At 40.4% G+C, this 20,784-nt stretch overlaps 1 protein-coding gene across 1 annotated transcript in view; it reads right to left on the reverse strand.

Moving 5' to 3' along the window:
- LOC128372882 (kinase non-catalytic C-lobe domain-containing protein 1) overlaps positions 1 to 8,792 on the reverse strand; it is a 39,173-nt gene extending 30,381 nt beyond the window's left edge. The window contains exons 1-2 of the mRNA XM_053333079.1: positions 8,688 to 8,792; positions 3,702 to 3,900 (exon numbers count right to left, since the gene is read on the reverse strand). Coding sequence (XP_053189054.1) covers positions 3,702 to 3,900; positions 8,688 to 8,792 — 304 coding nt within the window. The remainder of the gene's footprint in view (positions 1 to 3,701; positions 3,901 to 8,687) is intronic.
- Positions 8,793 to 20,784: the final 11,992 nt, after the last annotated feature.

Below are 20,784 nucleotides of genomic sequence, written 5' to 3' on the forward strand. Positions count from 1 at the left end.
TTTTGAAGTTGAGTTTCACTTTTTCATCTTGTACACCAACAGGATGAGTCTCTAACATGTTTTTAGAAAAGTTTTGAACAAATGAGGTCAGAATGAGGTCTGTAGAGGTCTGTAAAACATCACATTTAGGGTCATGTATTGTATTCATATGTTTTTGTTAGGGTTAGGGTTAGAGTTAGGGTTAAACATATTACAAAATAAAACTCATATGTACAAAGTGTTATTTAATTAAGAGGGAAATTAGAATTTTCTGGCAATTATTTGATGGTTCAGGATTTACAGGGTTAAGCGATGAGGTGTGAAAAGCTCACATCATGATCTTACCAGAAGGGGGCAAACCATACATTTGTCACTTTGCCGTGAATACTTCGATGCAGCCGCGCCAACTCTGTAACTGCACTTGTTAAGCATCCGACGTAATGAGATGCAAATCACAGGAATATGCATCCAGCACGCCCAACCAAAACAGTCCAGCGAGCTAGCACAGCTGCTTCCCCTCATTTGCATAATTCATGTGTCAGAGATAATCCCTGACAAACAAGACAGGAGCTATCTGCAGATCAGAAGAAGAAGAAGAAGAAGAAGAAGAAGAAGAAGAAGAAGAAGGAGCAGCCACAGAGGAACGCAGCTGCATCCTCCTCCTCATCATCATCCTCCTCCTCCTCATCAAATAGGCCACAGCTCAGACCTGCTAGAAGATACATGAAGAGGTAAACGTGAACGCATTAAACTGGATGAAGGACAAAAAGGGGATGGAGGGAGGGAAAAGGTTGTACCTACAGTTTATGGAGGGGAAGGAGAAGAGAAGGGGAAGAAGGGAGGAAAGTGGGTCATGACAGATCTGGGTTTGTCTACTTGGAGTTATGATATCCTTCCCCAGGTGTAGCGAGGTCACACTGTCTTCTTTCCTTTCTTTTCTCTACTCGCCTCCTTCCCTACTTTCCTTTCCTCCTTTGCTTTTTCGTCTCCTCTTTCCTCCTCTCAACTCCTCATCGCACCTCTCCAGTCCTCTTTTATTTTGTTGCTCTTTTCTCTTCTTTTTCTTTTCTTTCATGTGTTCTCATACTCTTTCCCTTTTTCCCTTTCCTTTCCTCGTATCTTTTCCTTCACTATCTTCCTCTGGTTTGTCCTTCTCGTCTCATCTCATTCTCTACATTCCTCTTCTTTTTCTTTTCTTTCACATGCTTTCCTTTCCTTTCAATTACCTCCCTTGCCTTTTTCCTTCCCTCTCTTCCTCTGGTTTCTCTTTCTCCTCTCATCTCATTCTCTACATTCCTCTCCTCCCTCATCCTTTAGTTTCTCGTCATATCCTCTCATCTCTTCTTTTTCCTTTCCTTTCCTCTCCTCTCATCTAATTTTGTCACTCCTCTATTCTATTCTCATCTCTTCATCTATTCTAATTCCTTTACTCCCCTTTCCATTCCATACCCCTCCTCTCCTTTTTCTTCATTCTTTTTCCTCCTCTACTCATCTCTTACCCTTATTCCTTCTCCTTGTATAACCTCCTCTCCTCTCATCTCTCGCCCTCCTCTCCTCCCAAAGAGATTGACAATTGAAACAAACAAAAAGAAAAAAAAGGACAGACTGGAGTTGAAAAGGAGTGCAGGCGAATCACACTCTTTGTAGTCAGCAGGAAGTGTAACACGCTGAATTCGACAGTGAGTAAAGGAGGAGGAGAAGAGAGAGAGAGAGAGAGAGAGAGAGAGAGAGAGAGAGAGAGAGAAAAAAAAAAGGCAGTTACTGTCAGTGACGCAGTTGCCTCCGGGGTGATGGTGAGAGCTCGGTGAGTCATGTATGCCTACAGCATTTTAGCACAACAGGTAGTTGGAGCCAAGCACACTCACTGATTCAACATACTCTCCAAAAAAAAAAAAAAAGGGGGTTGATCATATTTCCCACAGAGCACAGCCGCTCCCGTATTATCAGAAATGGAACAGCTTGCAGTGCTAAACCCTCTTGAGAATATTAGCAGTTTTTCTTGGTCATCATTGTATGAGCGACATTAGAAGACATTTTGTCACTCTGGCTGGGTGCTTTGATGATGCTGAAGCTGCTGACACACACACACACACACACACAAACACACATACACACACTTTCCTGTTATTCCTGTGGTAATTAATTAGCTGCAATGAACACTCCTGATCAATCCATATCTCTGTCGTTCTGGCAACAGCTGTTCTTTCCGGTATGTGTTTTTTTTTTTTTTTAACCACTGCAGCCCTCAAGGTCATTACACAGCCTTTGCAGAGGAGGGAGGGAGTTTGTGTATGTGTGCAAGCTCGCCATTGGCCGTCGGGACCGTGCGTCAGCTTGAAATTTCATCGTTATCTCACAAAGAGTTCAATTAAACGGAATCAATAGGAAAACTGTGCGGCGAGCAAAAAAAAAACAAAGCGTGGGGAGCCCCGGTGTTATGATTAATGATATAGATGCTCTGTGTTCGGCAAATGAACGACCAACACAAGAAAAGGGGTAATATGGGCACTGCGGTGTCTTTCTCTATATCCACACTGGATGAATCATAGCCGAAAGGACTGAGAGAATCCAATAAAGCATGACACCAAATGAGGCTACAAAGGATTTTTAGGCTGTTTAAGCCTGACAGAGTCATCAAAACATGGCTTCAAAGTGTCTCTATTACTGACTGAAGATGTGAGAGGAGATGAGGAACGGATGCAACACTTTAAAAAGATACCGGCTGTGTAGCGTGTAGTGTGTGTATGTTTGTGTGTGTGTGTTTGTGTGCGTCTACTTCCTATGTGCGAACGCAGGTTGACTGCTGATAGGCTAACCGAGCCGTTACCACAACAACGATCCCCCTGGCAACTCTCTGACACTCGCTGATCTAATCAATGCTTATCAATTTCTGACATTTGGCATCAGGGCATGGAACGAGCATGTGTTGCAGCATGTGTACACGCATGCATGAGAAGGTGATGGAGAGATAAGATAGAGATTGAGATAGAAAGGGGAGGAAAAATGTGAATGTGAAGGAAAAGGGAGGATAAAAAAAGATGAGTAAGAAGAAGAGGAGGAGGAGAGGTGAAGGGTATTAATTCCTGATGGGTTCTTTTTTTTTGCGACTTGGCCTTAAGGAGCTGTGAAGGAGAAAGATGTCGTCTGTGCAAATCAGAGTAGACCGGCAGACCTCGGCGGAGCCTGACAGATCCCGTGAGACACCCATCCAGTCTTTTTCAAGCGGGAATTCGTAAATTGAAGCTGATACAGATCGGAGCAGCAAATCACTAAAAGTAAAAGGTGCTTTATGTCTGTGTCGAACAGAGAGAAAAAGAGAGAGCTTCAAGCATAGAAAAATCCAACCCCCAAACGTTTTTAAACTCTGCAATGCAGGTTTGATCTGGGATGAAACGGATTCCTTCTGCCTTCCCAATTTTCCAGCCATGAACTTGCATCGGCGTGCCAAAAAATATAAATACAACCCTGAAACATTTGCAGCTGCAGCCTGATGAGTTGCATGTAAGATTTAACAGCCCTGCCATTAGCTACATGACTGCTAGAAGTGAAAGTCGAGCTAAGGAACAGAATATAATCCAACGAATGTCATGCAAAGAATAAATAACATAGAAAAGGAGCCTATAATTAGGATAAGTTTCAAATAACTGTTATCAAATATCCTTAAAGTGGTGGAATGATTGCACAAATATCTAAATGACAGTGTGTTCATGCTGTAGACTCACCACTGAGCTGCTCCATGAAGCAAACATTCCCATGGGCGTTGAAGGCCAGAGTGTCTGGTGTTATACACAGGGTGTGGAAGAGATGGGAGGGTCTGATGCTCTGCAGGGCCACAACGCACTCCGCACACACCGCCCACACCTCCTCCTCAGACAGACAGCTGTCCCGCAAAGAGAGGATGTCTGCCAGAGATACGTTTTCCTGTCGACACACACACACACACACACACACACACACACACACACACACACGCATAGAGAGAAAAGTACATCCAAGTAAGCAGAAACTCTAATGCTGCGATTTCATCACAAGCTCAATGCGACACTGTTTGCAGGTGAAAAACAAGCAGAGATGTTTAGAACTGTGTGAAAGTATAAAAGGGTAAAGCTAAACCTAAACCTCAGCAAAATCAGCCTTTAGTTGGAGTTTTTCATTATTAGGGTGTAGCTTGTTAGTGAAGAAGAGGGAGAGCAGAGGCAAAATGCAACCAGTCAGTCACTCCTTAACAGTGCTGCCAGATGTATGATAATTATCGTATTTGTACGATAGTTCTGCTCTCTGTAGGATGCTCAATCAGTAATGCCAAAAGTCCCATAATGTATCATAACTTGATCATTTTTGTGACACTAAGTATTAGTAGTTGTAATCAGTCGAGGCCAGAGGTGTCCACACTCTTACATAAAGGCTCATGTGGCTGCAGGTTTTCATTCCAATCAATCAGGAGCACACCAGGCTTGACTCATCTAATCAACTGATCTCAGTCTCCAGACAGCTGATCGGTCAGATCGTGTGTGCTGCAGACACTCAGTCTTTTATGGAATGGTTTGGACATGCTTGGTCTCAGCTATTCCTTTTTAATTCATTTCCCAACTTGATCAGGATAGTAAAATATGGATCCTTCATCTGTGTTTACGCATTTCTCTTCTCATGTGATGTCTTTCCAGCCAATCAGACTACACCCTTCCACACATTTTGTCATATAACTTTTAACTTGGGTGTATTTTTCTCTTTGTTATGGCTTGCATACAATCCTTTTCATCCAAAATATGATTATTTGAAGCCTCTGGTATGATACAGTACATTTCCCATCTGGCAACACTGGTCAGTAATGGTTATGGAGTCAGACTGGTGCCTGATAGAGAACAGCTCAAGCCCAATCTGGCAAGACAATTTAATACAATGATTTAACTCATTTAGGGAACTAGGTCTTTTAATACTGCACTCTCTGGAGGATATCATATATTTTTAAACTCATTTTAACCCCCTGACAAGCTCCTAAACGCACCATCAAAGAAGAGTTTCCCCCTCAACTGCATTTCAGTCAGCTAACTCATGTGGAACAGATTTATTAAAATGTAAATACAGTAGTAGAAGTGTGGCTTTAAGGCTCTGACCTCATCTACAGCACAGAGGGACACTGAGAGTGACTCTCATCTGACCACTGAGGAATCTACAGGTGGATGCTGTATTACTATTCTAGTAATACATCTATATCATGATATGGTACATTTTCTGGAAATCCAATTGATTTGAAGCTCATTTAGTGATGTTTCAGGAGGAGGAGCACACCCCAACTGCTTCCAACATCCATATAAATACCCATCTATCCCTCTCCTCCTCTTTTGCTCTCATATTCTGCTCCTCCCCCCAACCCTATTTCTCTTTTCCTGTATCTTCCTGATTCTTCCGTGGTGGGTCCATCGTTGCCCAGGTATTACATCAATTCTCTACAAGCTTCCCCACATTGCAGTCAGCAAGTGGAAAAACTACACATATCAGTCTTAATATCTTAATAAATCATTGAAATGCATCTTGTTGATGGTCTTTGCTAGTGAATAAATATTACAGATGAAATAACCTTCTAGTACATTTGTTCACGGCTAATCCAGTAAATGCAATATCTGACAAATGAAGACATTTCATCACAGTGATGCAGAAAATCCTGTAAATGCAAAACTGCAATAAAGCAGTTCTGCTTAGTGATTTGCAACTATGACTGTGCTGGTTTAATTAAAATAGAAATCAAAGGGAGACGTACCTCTGTGTAAATGTATTGCAAAGTTTAGGTTAACAAATCTCTATCATCTCAGAGTATACTTTACTGTATCTATGCAGCACTGTGCAAAAGTTTTAGGCACTTTAGATGTTTAGATTCTTATCCATTATAAAACCATCAGGGAGGCGCCTGACGGGCCCTAAATTTATTCTGTAGCATGTGACCTCAAACATCCAGCTGGAGTCATAAAGAACTATCTTCAACAGCGAGATGAAGAAGGAGTCCTGCAACAGATGGTTTGGCCCCCACAGAGCCCTGATCTCAGCATCATGGAGTCAGTGTGGGACGACATAACTCCATTATCACACACATTTGGGTTGAGCTTGACTTTGATGAAATAATAAGAGTTAGCTACGTGCTGTTCTCTATAGAAAATTGTAAGTATTGGCAAATAACAAACAAAAAGATTCCAAAAATACATTCTGTGGTCTTGAAAACTGTCTCCTTTGAAAACTGGTTGGCGTGTTATCATAAAGATGACATGACTGCATCCAAACATCAGTAGGCTAAATATCAAACCAAAGCTAACAGTCCTGAATCACTACTAGTGATCTCAGCTGGGCTGCAATGATCTCTCTGCAGGAAAATGACAGCATAGCCTTCACACAGCAGTGCTGCTCTTCATGTGTCGTCACATTAAGCTTTAATTATGAGTTGTCATGTGGACAATAATAAAAGGGGGTATAAAGAAAACAGCCGTAATTAAACAGTTGGTTGTGTGACAGTTCATTACGATCATTGCATTTAAGGGCTTAGGGCCTGTTAAGCAGCATAAATAAACAATGTCGTCATGATGAAAAGTAGTACCAACTTACAGGGCTTAATGATAGGTCACGGTATAATTTGACATGAGTACTTGGTTACCAAAGGAATGTTGCCCAACTTTTTGGCGCATTTTTACTGTGTATTGAAAATTGCATGAGTCGTGACAAGTGGATGGAAAGTTGTTAGATAATTTGACATCACATGCTAGAACTGCTGCTGCAAAACTTGGACACATTAAACATTAAACAGTGAAGACTACTCATGTAAAAAAAAAATGCTCCATTATCTCAACCGTGGTGGTATTTGTTTGCAGGATACATCAGACACATCATTCATTCTTTATAATGTACATATGTAAGACTTTGCAGAGCAGAAAAATGCTGAGTTTCCTTCAACGGCAAGGACATTTGGAACATGAAGTACACAAACACCCTTTACATGCCACAGAGTGATGAATTGACTCAATACACCCACATATACACACTGTATCATCTATGATCCACTGTTACCAAATGGCTCCATTAATCCTGGCGAGCGCAGTGATCTCAGAGATTCCATGTAGCATCTAGCATAATGCTGCGGTCTGATAATTACAGGATCTTCTGTTCCATTTGCAAGTGAGCACAAAAGCTGGCCTTAGCTCAGATAGAGGAGTGGAAGTAGGGAGTGTTGGAGGGGGTGGGGGTGGAGGAGGATGGAGGAGGCATCACAAAGCAGTAATTGTCACATACTATATCTAGAGCTGACATGACCATGAACTTAACTTTTTTTTTTCTTCCATTGCATTATTTATATCATAGAAGTTTCTGAATACAAGTTAGACATGTGTTATCCTGAGGTTAGTGGACCCAGAGACTTCTTGACCCCCTCGTGGGTGCTTGAGCAGATTGTGAACAAAGCATATTGATTTGGTCTAGTGGGGTATAGAGCAGAATTACAGGGCAGAAAAAGTGCCACTCCAAGCAGCAGCAGTAGCAGCAGTAGCAGTAGCAGCAGCACCGACCCCATAAATAGGCAGTTTCCCCAGAGAACGGTGCAGAGGAAAGCTAAAAGTCTCTCTCTCACCCCCCTCAAGTTAAATATGCTGTCCTACATAAGTTTGCCTCTGAGCTCTGGGGCTCTGAGGAGACTGGTGGTGAGCCTCCTGTGTCTGCAAGCTGGGACTGAGACGAGCACTGAGAGAGAGTGAAAAACTGACAGATGGGCGTGTTTGTGTTGGCGTGACTTTCTAAAGTGTGACTTTATTTTGATAGTTTGTTGAAAGGATGTTAATAGAGACAATAGACAGCCTGATTCTTAATCTCTTTTGTGTAATTCTGAAATCTCTGCTGGAAATGTCTCATGGATCCTAAACTAAACTAAAAATTCCATTTCAAGTAACCAATCTATTCAAAAATACTGTTAATGACAAGTCATTTTTCACACTGGAAACCCAATCTCACTACAAGCTCCCTTCAGTAGCTCCTCTAGAGCTTTTGTTCATATCAAATGGTCTTCCTCTGCAGAGTTTGCCAAGTTATAATGGAATTATAGATGATCACATTTCAGTGCACAAAATAATCTTACACAAGGTCCATTTAGGTCTATAGTGATGTGATCAATAGATCCAGAACAGCTACTAAATGGACCTTCTGACAAGATTGTTCATAATCACTAATAAAGTAACAGGAAGGAGTTACAGAACAGGTCAGAAACAAATGACATGAAGAGAGAAAAGTAGCATCTGTTTCATTTACATAATAAACTGACAGAGAGATTCAGGTGCAATTGAAATACTGTAGACATGCCAGGCCTTGAGCAAGCCTCTGGGCCTGACTCTACAAGCCTCAGAAGTCCCAATACTATCATGTTTTTGATGGAAAATCATCCACAGTGGCCTAATTATGAAACTCATCTCATCTAACCAACATGCACTGAATATGTTTGCTTAACAAGGACATGAAAGAACAATGAGGACAGAGTCTGCATGCTTTTTTTTCTTTTTGCTCTATCTGTGATTAAATATCTTAATATAAGTGCAATGGGTAATCTAATGTACCCACATGCCCCATCAATGACTTTATTATTTTAATTAATTAATTAATAATTATTTTAGTGACAGGTTACTGATGTTTTACAGGGTTGTGTTTAATCACAACTTCTTTCAAATAAAACCCTACTGTCTCACCTCATCTTCCAGCAGTGGAGGCAGATGTTCCAGCTCACCATACCCGTCTCTTTCTTCAGCTTTCCCCAAGTATGTGACCGCCGCATCACTCCCCGAAGTCTCCATTGCATCAAGTTTGACTCCTTCAAGTAGTGGCGACAGCGAATCTCAGCCCAGACAACAATGTTTCCAGTCCAGACATATGGCATGCCTGAGCTCTCAGGGAACACCGAGCACAAACGAGGGGGGGTCGACTACTTGCTGCAGTCAGTCGATGGTCACTGCGGGACACCCAGGTCCAAAAACAACGGCGGAGAAAAGGAGGCAGAGAGCGCAGCACTGCGCCTCCATCGACTGATCGTCTACAGCGCGCAGGGGGAGGAGGAGGAGGTGGTGGTGGTAGTGTGGTGGTGTAGTGGTGGTGGTAGAGGCAGGGGGTGCTGGCCAGTGTTTGAGGCTGTCATGACTACTACACCTCCTCAGAAACAGGCGACACACTGAAGGCGATTATGAACTGCAGTTATTCTGAATCCTCCCCTCCCGGCGGAGGAGCCAGGGCTGGCAGAGAGGAGAGGAGAGGAGCTGATGCCTGCATGCCACAGTTGGCTCCACGCCTCTGTTCTCAGTGCTGTTTGAGTGACTCATTTTCATCACTTAGTCCTTATTATCTCTTCTTATTCCTGTGATCTGCCTTCAACTGAGCTGTTATGGCATTAATATGCATCTGAGCATTTCAGCATCCCACTGCTGTTAACGCTATGGGGACAGATTGCCATAATAATACAATTAGGACACACAATAAATTAATATTCTGTTATAGTCAAATGTATATTCTTTGAATATGTTGACACAGAACTGACTGAAACATCATTACCTAAAGTTACAAGTGTTTCTCTTCAACCTTTGTTTAAAAGGTTAGTTCACTCAAAACACAATACAAAACATGTTGTCTCACTTACCTCTGTAGCCATGGTGATAACTGGCCAATAATACTTCAAACTCAAAGCCCATTTATTAGATTGTTCTGGAGCTTTCAACCATATAATTATGAGTAAGTTCATTCGCTGCTATGATTTCATCCATAGCACTTTTTAGGCCTTCTCGTCTGTGTTAGCTCAAAAGTGAAGCATGCCAGTTGATTCCTGGCTTTGAACATGGTGCTTTAACTAAACAATCCCAGCTCAGGTTGCATGATCACAGAGCCATCTCCATGACAAATGAGCTACAGTAATTTTATCCAACAATAAAAACCTGTGACACAGCTGAAAGCACAGGAAAAAGCTTGTAAGTGGACCTTGAGTTGTGTTTGCTATTTCCGAGGTCACAAATAAACTGACACACTTGTTATGAGGAAAGTTTCGGTACTGGGTGTCCTTCAAAATCTACAATCCTACATTTGAACAGTTTCATTGAAACTACAAAGAAATCGGCCATGTGGAAACTGTTTCAACAAGAAACATGATGATGGAAATTGGGGTGAGGACAAATATTAATGTCAAAATATGAGCAAATAAAATCAAAAATGTATTAGGGGTTAGGATTCTGACCAAGAACAGTTTGTATCCAGCTTTGAAGAAAAATGTGAGACTGTTTATATGTTTATTTGGGTAAATGAATCCTTATGTTCAGTCTCTGTCATCATATACTGAATGTTACACATGCACAGATTAAATAAGAGCCTCATTATTATTACTATTACTATTATTTATAATCAGGCCTTCGGGCGTCAGTTGTAATACGTGGAGACAAAGTCTGGGAGCAAAGTCTCCTCTTTCAGCAGTCTGCGAGGCATCTACCACATCCCCAATAATGCCTGGCATCCCACAGGTTTAGCTCATTTTACTGGAATGGCAGCGGAAGCCAACTAATTCGGAGCAGTGCTTCCAAGTGTTTGTGGCTTGTAACCCTTTAAAGTAATAGTTCAATGTCAGGAATACACTTATTTGCTTTCTTTGCTTTCTTACACCACTTTCATGTCTGTTAAATATGAAGCTACAGGAGACAGTTAGCTTAGCATAACACAGCAGACCTTTTGACTTGTCAACGCAGAAAAACTCTTTTCCACTTGATGAGACTATTTCTTGACCCGGTGTAGTGACCACCTGCTGTTTCTAGCTACACCCAGTCTTTGATGCTAAGCTAAACTAGCAATATGCTAACTATAGCTTGATATTTAAAGGACAAATATGAGACTGGTTTCAATCTCCTGATCTCACTCGCAGCAAGAACGCAAGAACGCAAGAAAACATATTTCACTAACTATTCCTTTAAGATGAGGAAATGACTGTTTTCAACTCAGCCACACCTGATGTATTATGTTATGTTAGGTTGTGATAGCCAAAAATGTATTTTAGAGGCCTGAAAACATCAAATAATCCAGTAATTCCAAAGGAAAAGATGAAGATTAGAGGACAATATAACTAATTTAAACTGTTTCTTTCTTCTCTCCTGATCTATCCATTGTCTTGCACCCTCCTCAGATTTATTATGTGACCTCTTTGGGGGGGTCTCGACCCTCAGGTTGGGAACCGCTGCCCTAGAAGTATGTGAGATCCTCAGCTTTGCAAACCCTCTTGCTTTCATATTACAAATGCAGCGGCACTCTTGCGCACTTGTTCTAGATCAATACTATTTGTACACACTCTGTTCCATCTTAATTGGCCACTCCATTTGAATATCATCTTGTGCTGTGTCCTGGTGATGATGGAAAGCCTGCTCGGTGCCAGCTGAGCCCGGGGTGGGAGGGAATGAGATTGCTACTGTATTATGCTGGCGGTGCTCTGAGGCTGCCGAGCGGTGATAGAGAGGCGTCTCTGGCCAGGCGGAGAGGAACCACTATTAGATTTGTTGACTGCTCATCGTTCTGGCATGTTGAGATAATAGGGAAATACTTTTACTTCAGCAGCCAGGCAATTAATGTGATCATACATAGTCTGGCATATCCCCTCATTGACTTATTACTCGAGAACAAGGCCGTCTATTTGATCCTTGTTGGCATTGTACGGTAGCCAACTGAGAGATACATTCAGAAGGTATTTCATCTTCAAAAGGATTATCTCCTAATGTGAAAAACACTGCACAGCTCCTTGCCACTGGGAACTGCTGAATCATTTACAGGAATGAGCTTGACATTGCAATATGAAGTCATCTGACAGTATTATGACTGTTCAGTTTTGTCTCCTCTCTTACACACACAATGTCACTCTTCTTCTCTATTGTATTGCATTTTTCAGTATGAGAAAGAGCTGGTATCTGTTGAGTTTCTGCTCCACAGAGACTCATTCAAGAGGATATATTATGCTTTTTATGATCTTCTGTTATTTTATGATGTCTGTTTTATGTAGAAATGCTCCCTGCAAGTCAAAAGTCAGGGCTCCAACTAAGGCTAGGTAATATATCAATATTATATTGATATCATGATATGAGACTAGATATCGTCTTAGAATTTGGATGTCATAATATCGTGATATGGTATAAATGTCTTTTCCTGGTTTTAAAGCATACATTACATAGATAATTACATAATTCTCTGAACTTACCAGACTGTTGTAGCTGTTCTATTGTTTGTCTTTTACCCACTTACTCATTATATCCACATTGCTGATGATTATTTATCAAAAATCTCATTGTGTAAATATTTTGTGGAAGCACCAATAGTCATCCCAACAATACTGTTGCAATATCAAGGTAATTAATCAAACATATTGTGATATTTGATTTTATCCATATCACCCAGCCCTAGCCTCAACCTGATCTGCACACTTTCTTTGGAATGTTTTTTTCTATCATGCCCATAAACAGCTGTCCATTCTTCAGCTTTTGTTGCTAAGGTTGTTGCTGAGGTTTTTTCAGTGTTTGTTTGTGTTGTTCATTTGTATATTTCAGATTAGATTTCAGCTCTAATATTGGCTGTACGTTGACATTTTGACAGTCAGAACAAAGTAGGCTGCTCAGGAGGGGGGCTTTAAAGAGACAGGGGCTAAAACAGCCTATTCAGACAGAGGCTGAAATGAAAGGCTGTATAAAGGACCAGTATGAGTTAAATAAAGAGTTTTTTTGAGCTGTAAATTATGTAAAGACATTCTAGTAGTGCCTCAGAGTAAATATATAGAACTGGAAATGTGCATGATATGTCCCCTTTAAAGAGTTAGTAAACACTCAATAACATGGGTGTATTATTTGAGTCAAACCATTTAGGTTGGCACGTCCACAATTAATTATGTCCCAGCGGGTGTTTTTCCTTCTACAACAGATGGGAGCACCTGCTATGACATCACCGATTGGGGTGTAACCAGAGGGCAGCATCCTCTTACAGAGTTTCATGCAACATTTGATTCACTGTTAATATATTCTGTCCTCCAGTTATAGGAGCCTACCATTCTACCCATAATAATATTTCCCTATTTATTTTCATTAATTCATTTTTATACATCTTTTTCTGTCTATTCCGCCTGCCGGTCACTAACCCGCCTGTCATTCCACATCCTGTCACTCCCAATCCAGTCTGCAGTTGCCTTCAGTGTTTCTTGTCAGTTCCCGTCACCTGATCCCAGTTCCCACCTGCGCACATCCCTCTCATGCCTCAGTTACCCTTCCAGTTTTTATACCTTCCCATTTCCATCATCTCTTTGCCAGGTAGTTCACTGAGCCATCCCCTGCTATAACATTCAAGCCTTTTTTTAATCTGTTTTCTGTCTACTTTGTTTTTGACCCCAAACTGCCTTTTTCTAACACTCTGGCTGTTATTTTATGCCCCATCAGACTGTTTTGACTGCAGATGTTTTCATGCCACATTGAAGAAGAAAACTTTGTTTTTAATCCATCTGCTTTGTCTATGAGTCATGCTTTTGGGTCCAAACCATGATTTACTGAGCCTTCACAGAGCTCCGTTGCAACAGAAATGTAAATTAGGAGTATGGTGTTTCTGAAGTTGTTTTTTTTTTTCTCTCGCTCTCTCTCTTTTTTTGTTGAACGTCTGTCCCTTCAGTGCCAGTAGGAGATGACTCATTTCTACAACATCTTTGAGTCAAGGAATAACAAGATTGTGAAATGCTGTAAACTTCTACCTCACTGTACAACTAATTAAAGGTTTTCTTTTTTATGTAGGCATCAGATAAAGGTCTTTGATGATTGGGAATGTGATTTTTTTTGTGCAAACGATGGTTTTATTTCTGTTACTCAAGTCCATGCAGAGTATCAGCTATGAAAAACAATTATGATTATTACATATGAGATATCTATTGGGGCTGGGTCAGTTCACAAGCTGGTTAATTCCATCTGAGTGTTGAAAGCTATCCAACAGAGTTATGTGACATATGATGGAGCAGTAAAATGTAAACTAGGTGTCAAAAATGGCTTGGACCTACACTGACCTGATTGCTGGACCTACAGTATACTAGACCTGTGATGAAATACGACCTAGAACTGTCTCAACTACACTGATCCAATTCTGTCTGCCAACAGTGGCCCAAAGCTGACATGAATGCTGCTAACTGGAGCCGATTCTCAGCCCAAACCTGTCTACACCTCTACAATCTGGCCAAATCTTGAAATACATGGATGAGAGCTGGCTCACATTTGTTCCCGTGTTTCCAGAGAACAGATGAATGCACCCACACGGAGCCACAATGTTTTCAATATTCAGATTTGGAGACCATAAATACATTAGAAGTAAAGTTTTTTATGGAACAAGACCAGTTAACTTTCCTTTTTGATGTGCAAAAATATTTTTTGCCTTTATGCAATAAATATCTTGTTCCATACAGCATGCAGGGGGTGAAAATAACTGATTAAAAGCAAACATTGTGACAAAAGCATTTATATCTAGTGCATGTGATGTTTTTCTGATTGTTGTGAGCTGCTTAAAAAACACAAGATACAGTAGCAATACCTCAGAGTGAGACCCGTCTGTAGAAGAAGAAGGTCAGATATTTCTTGCATTCAACTCACTGAAGACACTCTGCTCAGTAGACTGTAAGAAACAAGGTTAGAAAATGTGAAAATGTTATCTGCCCTTTAAACACTAATACATAAAAACACAGTACACAGCAAAAAAGTAACATATTCTATACACAAACACACACAAGAAGAGGGTTGTGACCCATTATCCCATTACCCAATTGTATCCCAGGCTGGCTGACCTATGCAGTCTGAACTGTATTGTTATAGAGCAGGAGCATGACTGTGTTGGAAGGTCAAGCGTGTGGACAGTTGTCAGCCCTCAGGGAAATGGTGAATACTGGCAGATGTGCCCCAGAAAGAAAATAAATAAGACTCTGCAAGATGTCAAAAGTTAGTAGAGTTGACAGTTCCAGTATAATGCTTTAAAAAGTGTATTTCCGGGTTGTGCCTTGGCGAGGAAGCTCCTGTGAATATATCTGACTTAGCAAAGCAGCCAGAGAGGATTTGTTTAATGCTGTGTGTTGAAGCGATGTGTTTAAATGAGCTCGGGACGACGTGTGGAACCAGATGAAACCACTTTTAGTAGCTTGTGATATTGATTTCATGCAGGGAATATGCACATGTTGAATCATCGTAGTCTTTTACATTACATTTCAGATTTATACCAGAATAGTAGAAGGTTGGAGAGCTGGAGTGTGGTTAGACCTCACCTGTAATTCAGATGAGTGAGGGGAGAGTGAATAAAGAGCTAATGTCTGTTGAGGTGTGCTAGACTAAGGTACTTCAGGGTTCAGTTCACTCAAATGACTAAAAACACATTTCACACTTACTCCAGGCTACTTCTAGTTGTATCCATGCAGATCATTATAGTTTGGCTTGTGCAGGTCTGTCTCTGACACAGCTGCCAATTTAATGTAAGTGAATAGAATTTCAGTTTTGCTGCTCACTCTGGATAACCCACAGAGCCCACGGTCAACTAGTTTTTGTTGGGTTTTTTTGTGGACTATATTTTGGACTATTGTGTTCTTCAAGGTACCAGTGAGACAATGAAATGCAATCCAGGAAGCTACAGATTAATGAGTTAAAGCACTGAGCAGCAAATAGAGTAATTATATATTACAGTTACTAATCCCAATAACACTGTCACACTGTCCACACAGGATCTATATGTAAAGTCTATGGATGCTATTTATTTCCTATAAATAGCAGGAGATCCAGCCACACAGTGTATAATGGATACGACTCAACGAGCTGACAGGCCATTCGCCATATCTGAATTTGCATAATCATGACTTGACCTCAACTAATGACAACAAATGAGTCTGTCCAGCACACCGCACCCGGCTCACAGTCTGTATTCACGTTACAGAGTAATCCAACAGGCGTGTGTGCTTGCATGCATGTGATTGGTCAATGAAGCACTTTGCTGGATGACATTTACAGAAATAAATTGAACATTTTTGCCAGACGAACCTGCATTGTTTTGCCAGAGCTCTCTGCTTTGGCACCTATGCATCAACACATGGCTACAATTCAGATGGATGAAAGTGCTGTGTTTTTTCATGGAGATCAAACGTCAGTCTGATGGCCGCCTTATAATTAGGTTGGAAGGAGATGTTTCAAAGACAGATATCTCCATACCTTGGTGTATAAACCCAAAACTATCTGCAAAGACTGATAAGAGGTAATCAGAACTATTAATGATTGTAATTTGGGTGAAATGACCCATTCATTCCAAAAACATCTAAGTTAAAGTTACTACAAGGAACTTTCATTTGATGTTGATTTTAGCTCCCCCTGTGGACAAAAGCGGTAGTGTATTCCTTGAATGAAGACTGAACTGGCTAACATTTACATTTGTTTAGGAAGCGAGTGAAAGAAATACATTATTTATTTTTAACACTATTTTTCATTTTTAAACACAGCAGGATGCATAGTGATGAGGTAATGAATCTAATTGTAGCTATGTAAGATTAATAACTGTAATATGAGGGTGGTGTCCTCCGTCTGTCCTAATAATGTCTTTGTCCTTGCTCATGCTACAAGTAATGTTAACATAAGCTCTTCTTGTCTGCGTGCTGTAAATCATTTCATTACATTACTTGTGTAAGTCATACAGAGACATCATGAGACTGTTTCATAACCAGTTAAAAGTTCATTGAAGTAACTTTGAGTGATAGATTGCATTCTGCTGATCAGTCTTCAGACTAGAAAAGGTGAAAATATGTGAATTATTGGTAAAAAGCAATAATTCTACATTTCTCCTTCACTCCCTCAGTGTGTAGTTTTAGAACAGGTTCAAAAATCAACAATTGAGGTATGTTGTCCATCACAGCTGAACTGGCAGTTTTGTTGTAGTAAACAGTGTCTTGTAGTTGTAGTTTTAGCACAGGTCCCTCCAGCGTTCCCACAGGTCTGTCCCACACCCACCTTTACTCTCCTCTCCTTCAAAATATGTGTTCACACAAAGAGAGATGTGTCTGACAAAAGCAAAAGTGACATCTGGTTTCCCAAGACCTTGTTAAAAAGTAGAAGATGGGGAACCTTTTGGCTCCTTTGGCCAGAAGGAGAAACACACAAACACACAAACACACAAACACACACACACACACACCCACACACACACACACACAGCTAAAAGGCAGCTATGCTCGCTTTGTAACTCTTCCAGTTTCATTTAGGGTGACAAGCTTTCTGCGGGGAGACCTTCAGTAATATCTGGAGGTTTTACATAAACAAACACTGGCAAAGGAAAACAAATAAAAACAGTCTTGATTTGAGGTACATGAGGCTGATTGTTGTGTCCTACAGAGAGGACTAATACCTGGGAAGGTGATGCGTTTTTGTCTGACCTCTGGAACAGCTGGAGGAACTGAGGGAAGCACAATATGTTAGCAGTTCAGAGCAAAATCTCATAATACACACTTTTAGCTCAGCATTTACTCAGTGAATGGGCTTACACTGATTAAACTATAGATGTAGCAGTTAAATATATGAGTACTCTGCAAAGCATCCCTCGCCTGTTTAGAGACCTTTAAATTAAAGTGGATATAATGAATATTTACAGTGAAAATGGATCACATTATTACTTATATGTGAAAGTAGTGAATCCACAAAGAATTATCACCTAACTACACCTATCATTCTCCCCTCAGCTCTTTCAGGTCATTGTCTTTTTCTGGAGAGCAAAATGCATGTTTGACTAACATTCAAGTGGGCACAAACATAGCTCTAAATTAATGTTGTTATTCTGTATCTACTAGATATGTAGAGAGCTGTTTGCTAACAAGTTCATCATATTAACTTAAGGTGAGTTGTGTAAGCTTGTTTTCACTGCCAGCAAATAACCAAAGATATTTTGTTGTGGGGTTCAGGAACAGATTGAGCCACAAATTAAAACTGCATTACGTGTAAACTCATATAACCCCCAAAACATGTCTGTCTTGTATTTTCAATCATGTCCATACTGTACATGTGTAACTCTAATGCTGTGTCTCCAATCTCATACTTCTGTACCTACACTTCATATTTTGAGTGCACAAGTGCCATTACACTGAGAAGTATAGAAAAATGCAGTGCACTATGAGTACCCAGATGGTGCACTCAAAACAATCAAAAAGTTGAGTGTGTGACTATAGACACTTCTCACCCTCAACGGTTGCCATCTTGGCTTGTAACTACAGTGAACATTGCTGCATTATACAAATGCATTGTACATATATATATATATATATTGTCAGATATGAAGTTTATTTGGTTAACATAGCAGCGGTGTTTGACCTGGAATACTAAACTCAAACTTAACACTGAGCTGTTGAAATTTGCAAACTACACAAGTACATAGTGCACACAGTAGGCCTATACTACAAAGAAGTGTGGGCTACTGACAGAAGGATGTGATTTGAGACACAGTGGTAGTCTACAGTAGGTTACTGGAACTTTTTAATGAGTGGAAATTAGTCACCACAGTGATGGAAAAACACCGTCACTGTCTTGTGGTCATTACAACTTGGCACTGTATAGTCAGATTGAGCTTGTATTGTCATACTCATGATCCAACTCTGCATTTAAATGATCTGATTGATCACTAAACTTGGCCCAAAAATATAATCTGCATCATCAGCTGCTTCAGACACATCTTCATTTCCAGAGTTGCTGTTGGCAGAACCTTCACATCAATAAAAAGTGTCTCACAAAGATTCTGCACCATCAGGTAACCGTCAACGTCAACCAACATTATTAAATATTGTCATCTTTTCTCTTCATGAATTAGTTTCACTGACACAAAGTCATGTTAAACTGGAAAACACAAGATACCTGCTATTACCTGAGGAGTTGGGAACTTGAAGAAAATAGAAGAATGAATTAGATGTGGTGAATATGGTCCTCTAAAGACCTAAAGTATACATTTAAAAGGTATAGTTCTGTAGTTTGCTCTCTTTTCTTCTACCCTATGTATTTCCTTTTACTATGATTAATCATTTTTGTATTATCTCCATCATTGTTGATTATTGTCATGTTTCTTTGTTCTCTTATTCATGCTTCTTGTGTAATTTTATGAGCCTCCTGTATTGTGCAGACTTGCAAATAGGATGCTAATGTTAGATTTAGAGTATACATTATTACAGTCATAATTACAGTGTTTTCATCATTGAAAAAGATCTTGCATAACCACAACAAACTTGTCAAAGAGCACATTCATTAGTAAATCATGTAGTATAATGATATCGGTGTAATTCATAGCAATACATGTCTAAGATGATGAAAAATGTATGTAAAGTCATTGTAGAGGTGGATTACTGGATGCTTTACAATACTGTCATCTAATTGTAAAAGTTCTAAGGAAACTTATCAGTATGTAGCATTGTTTGTGTGTGTGACTGTGTGTGTGTGTCTGTTTTTGTGCGAGTGTGAGGAAGCACTCGGGCGTAAGAGTCGAGAGGGAGGGGGGGAAAAATGCATATTCATCACGCCTCGCAGACAAAACAATGTACTGGCATAATCTGTGCGACGAGTGCAGGTTAAATAGCTGCAGTGAGACTTGATATGTTTCAGTAGGACAAACATTTATGAACCTACCCCATAGACTTACCATATGATAATGTGCCACAGGAAGAGTGTAGCAGTCCACACGTTTGCATTCGGCTGGGTGTTCAGCAGGGCCGCCTGTTTTTCACCTCCATCTGAACACTTAATTACTTCAGCTGGTTAATCTGTCACTGCGTATAAATCTATGGGGAATAAGCAGGATGCAATTTAGAGAGGCTGCTGGATCAATGCCCCAGTGTGTCTGCTGTGCTCAGCCAAGATGATGGTTTGTACCTAGCAGGATAGGGATGTAATTACACCTCCATACATGTGGAAGTATCATCTTGACTCATGTCTTGACCTGAACAATTTGTATAATCTGTTTTTCATTGACTGCCATTTGTAGGAGTACAGATCATCCCTCATCTGATTTATAATGTGTAGAAAAAGCTTCTCAACCCCAAATTCGGAACACAACAAGCAGCTCATGCTCCGTTCAAACTCCCCTCTACAGATGAAACATATGAGTGACCACAGCTGCTGTAAGTAAGAGTGTCCTTCAACACGTTTAGTAACATGTTTTAACCACTAGATGGCATTCCTGTATAGAGAGCAGAAAAGACAGCGGCAATCAGATGTTTCAATCTGTTTGCTGACAATTGAAGGCGCTACCAGCTATATTGCATCATTAACATCACTGCTGTGTTTTCATCATGATGTGGAAGAGTGGCAGCAGCGTTTGTATGTCTATCTTCAGCGTTATGAGGATTTGATTTGTATGAAACTGAAAGGAAAACCCAGAGGAATGTCTCTGAACACATTTGCACATTAGGCCACATGCTCGGAGGCTTTATGAGCCAAGTGCACAATTGTGAGTATGAAAGTTTATAAGAAAAAAAATAAATGCAAGAGAACCAAGAATGCAATCTGAGATTCCCAGAGCTCATCTGGTGAAAACAAATGAAACTGATGAGAGATTGACTTTCTGGAGCATGCAGTGAGTGCTATGAATTCATAGTGAGGGAATATAGAGTCTAAAATGGAAAAACCTGTATAACCACGGCTGCGGCAGACAGGGAGTTTAGAAATACTGAGGTCACGAGTTTCCCCTTCAACGCGTCTCCCACCACTCACAGAAAATTATGACCATAAACCATCTTTTTATATGATACTTTTCTTTTGGCATGTT

The sequence above is a fragment of the Scomber japonicus genome, chromosome 14 (assembly GCF_027409825.1).
Source record: "Scomber japonicus isolate fScoJap1 chromosome 14, fScoJap1.pri, whole genome shotgun sequence".
NCBI lineage: Eukaryota > Metazoa > Chordata > Actinopteri > Scombriformes > Scombridae > Scomber > Scomber japonicus.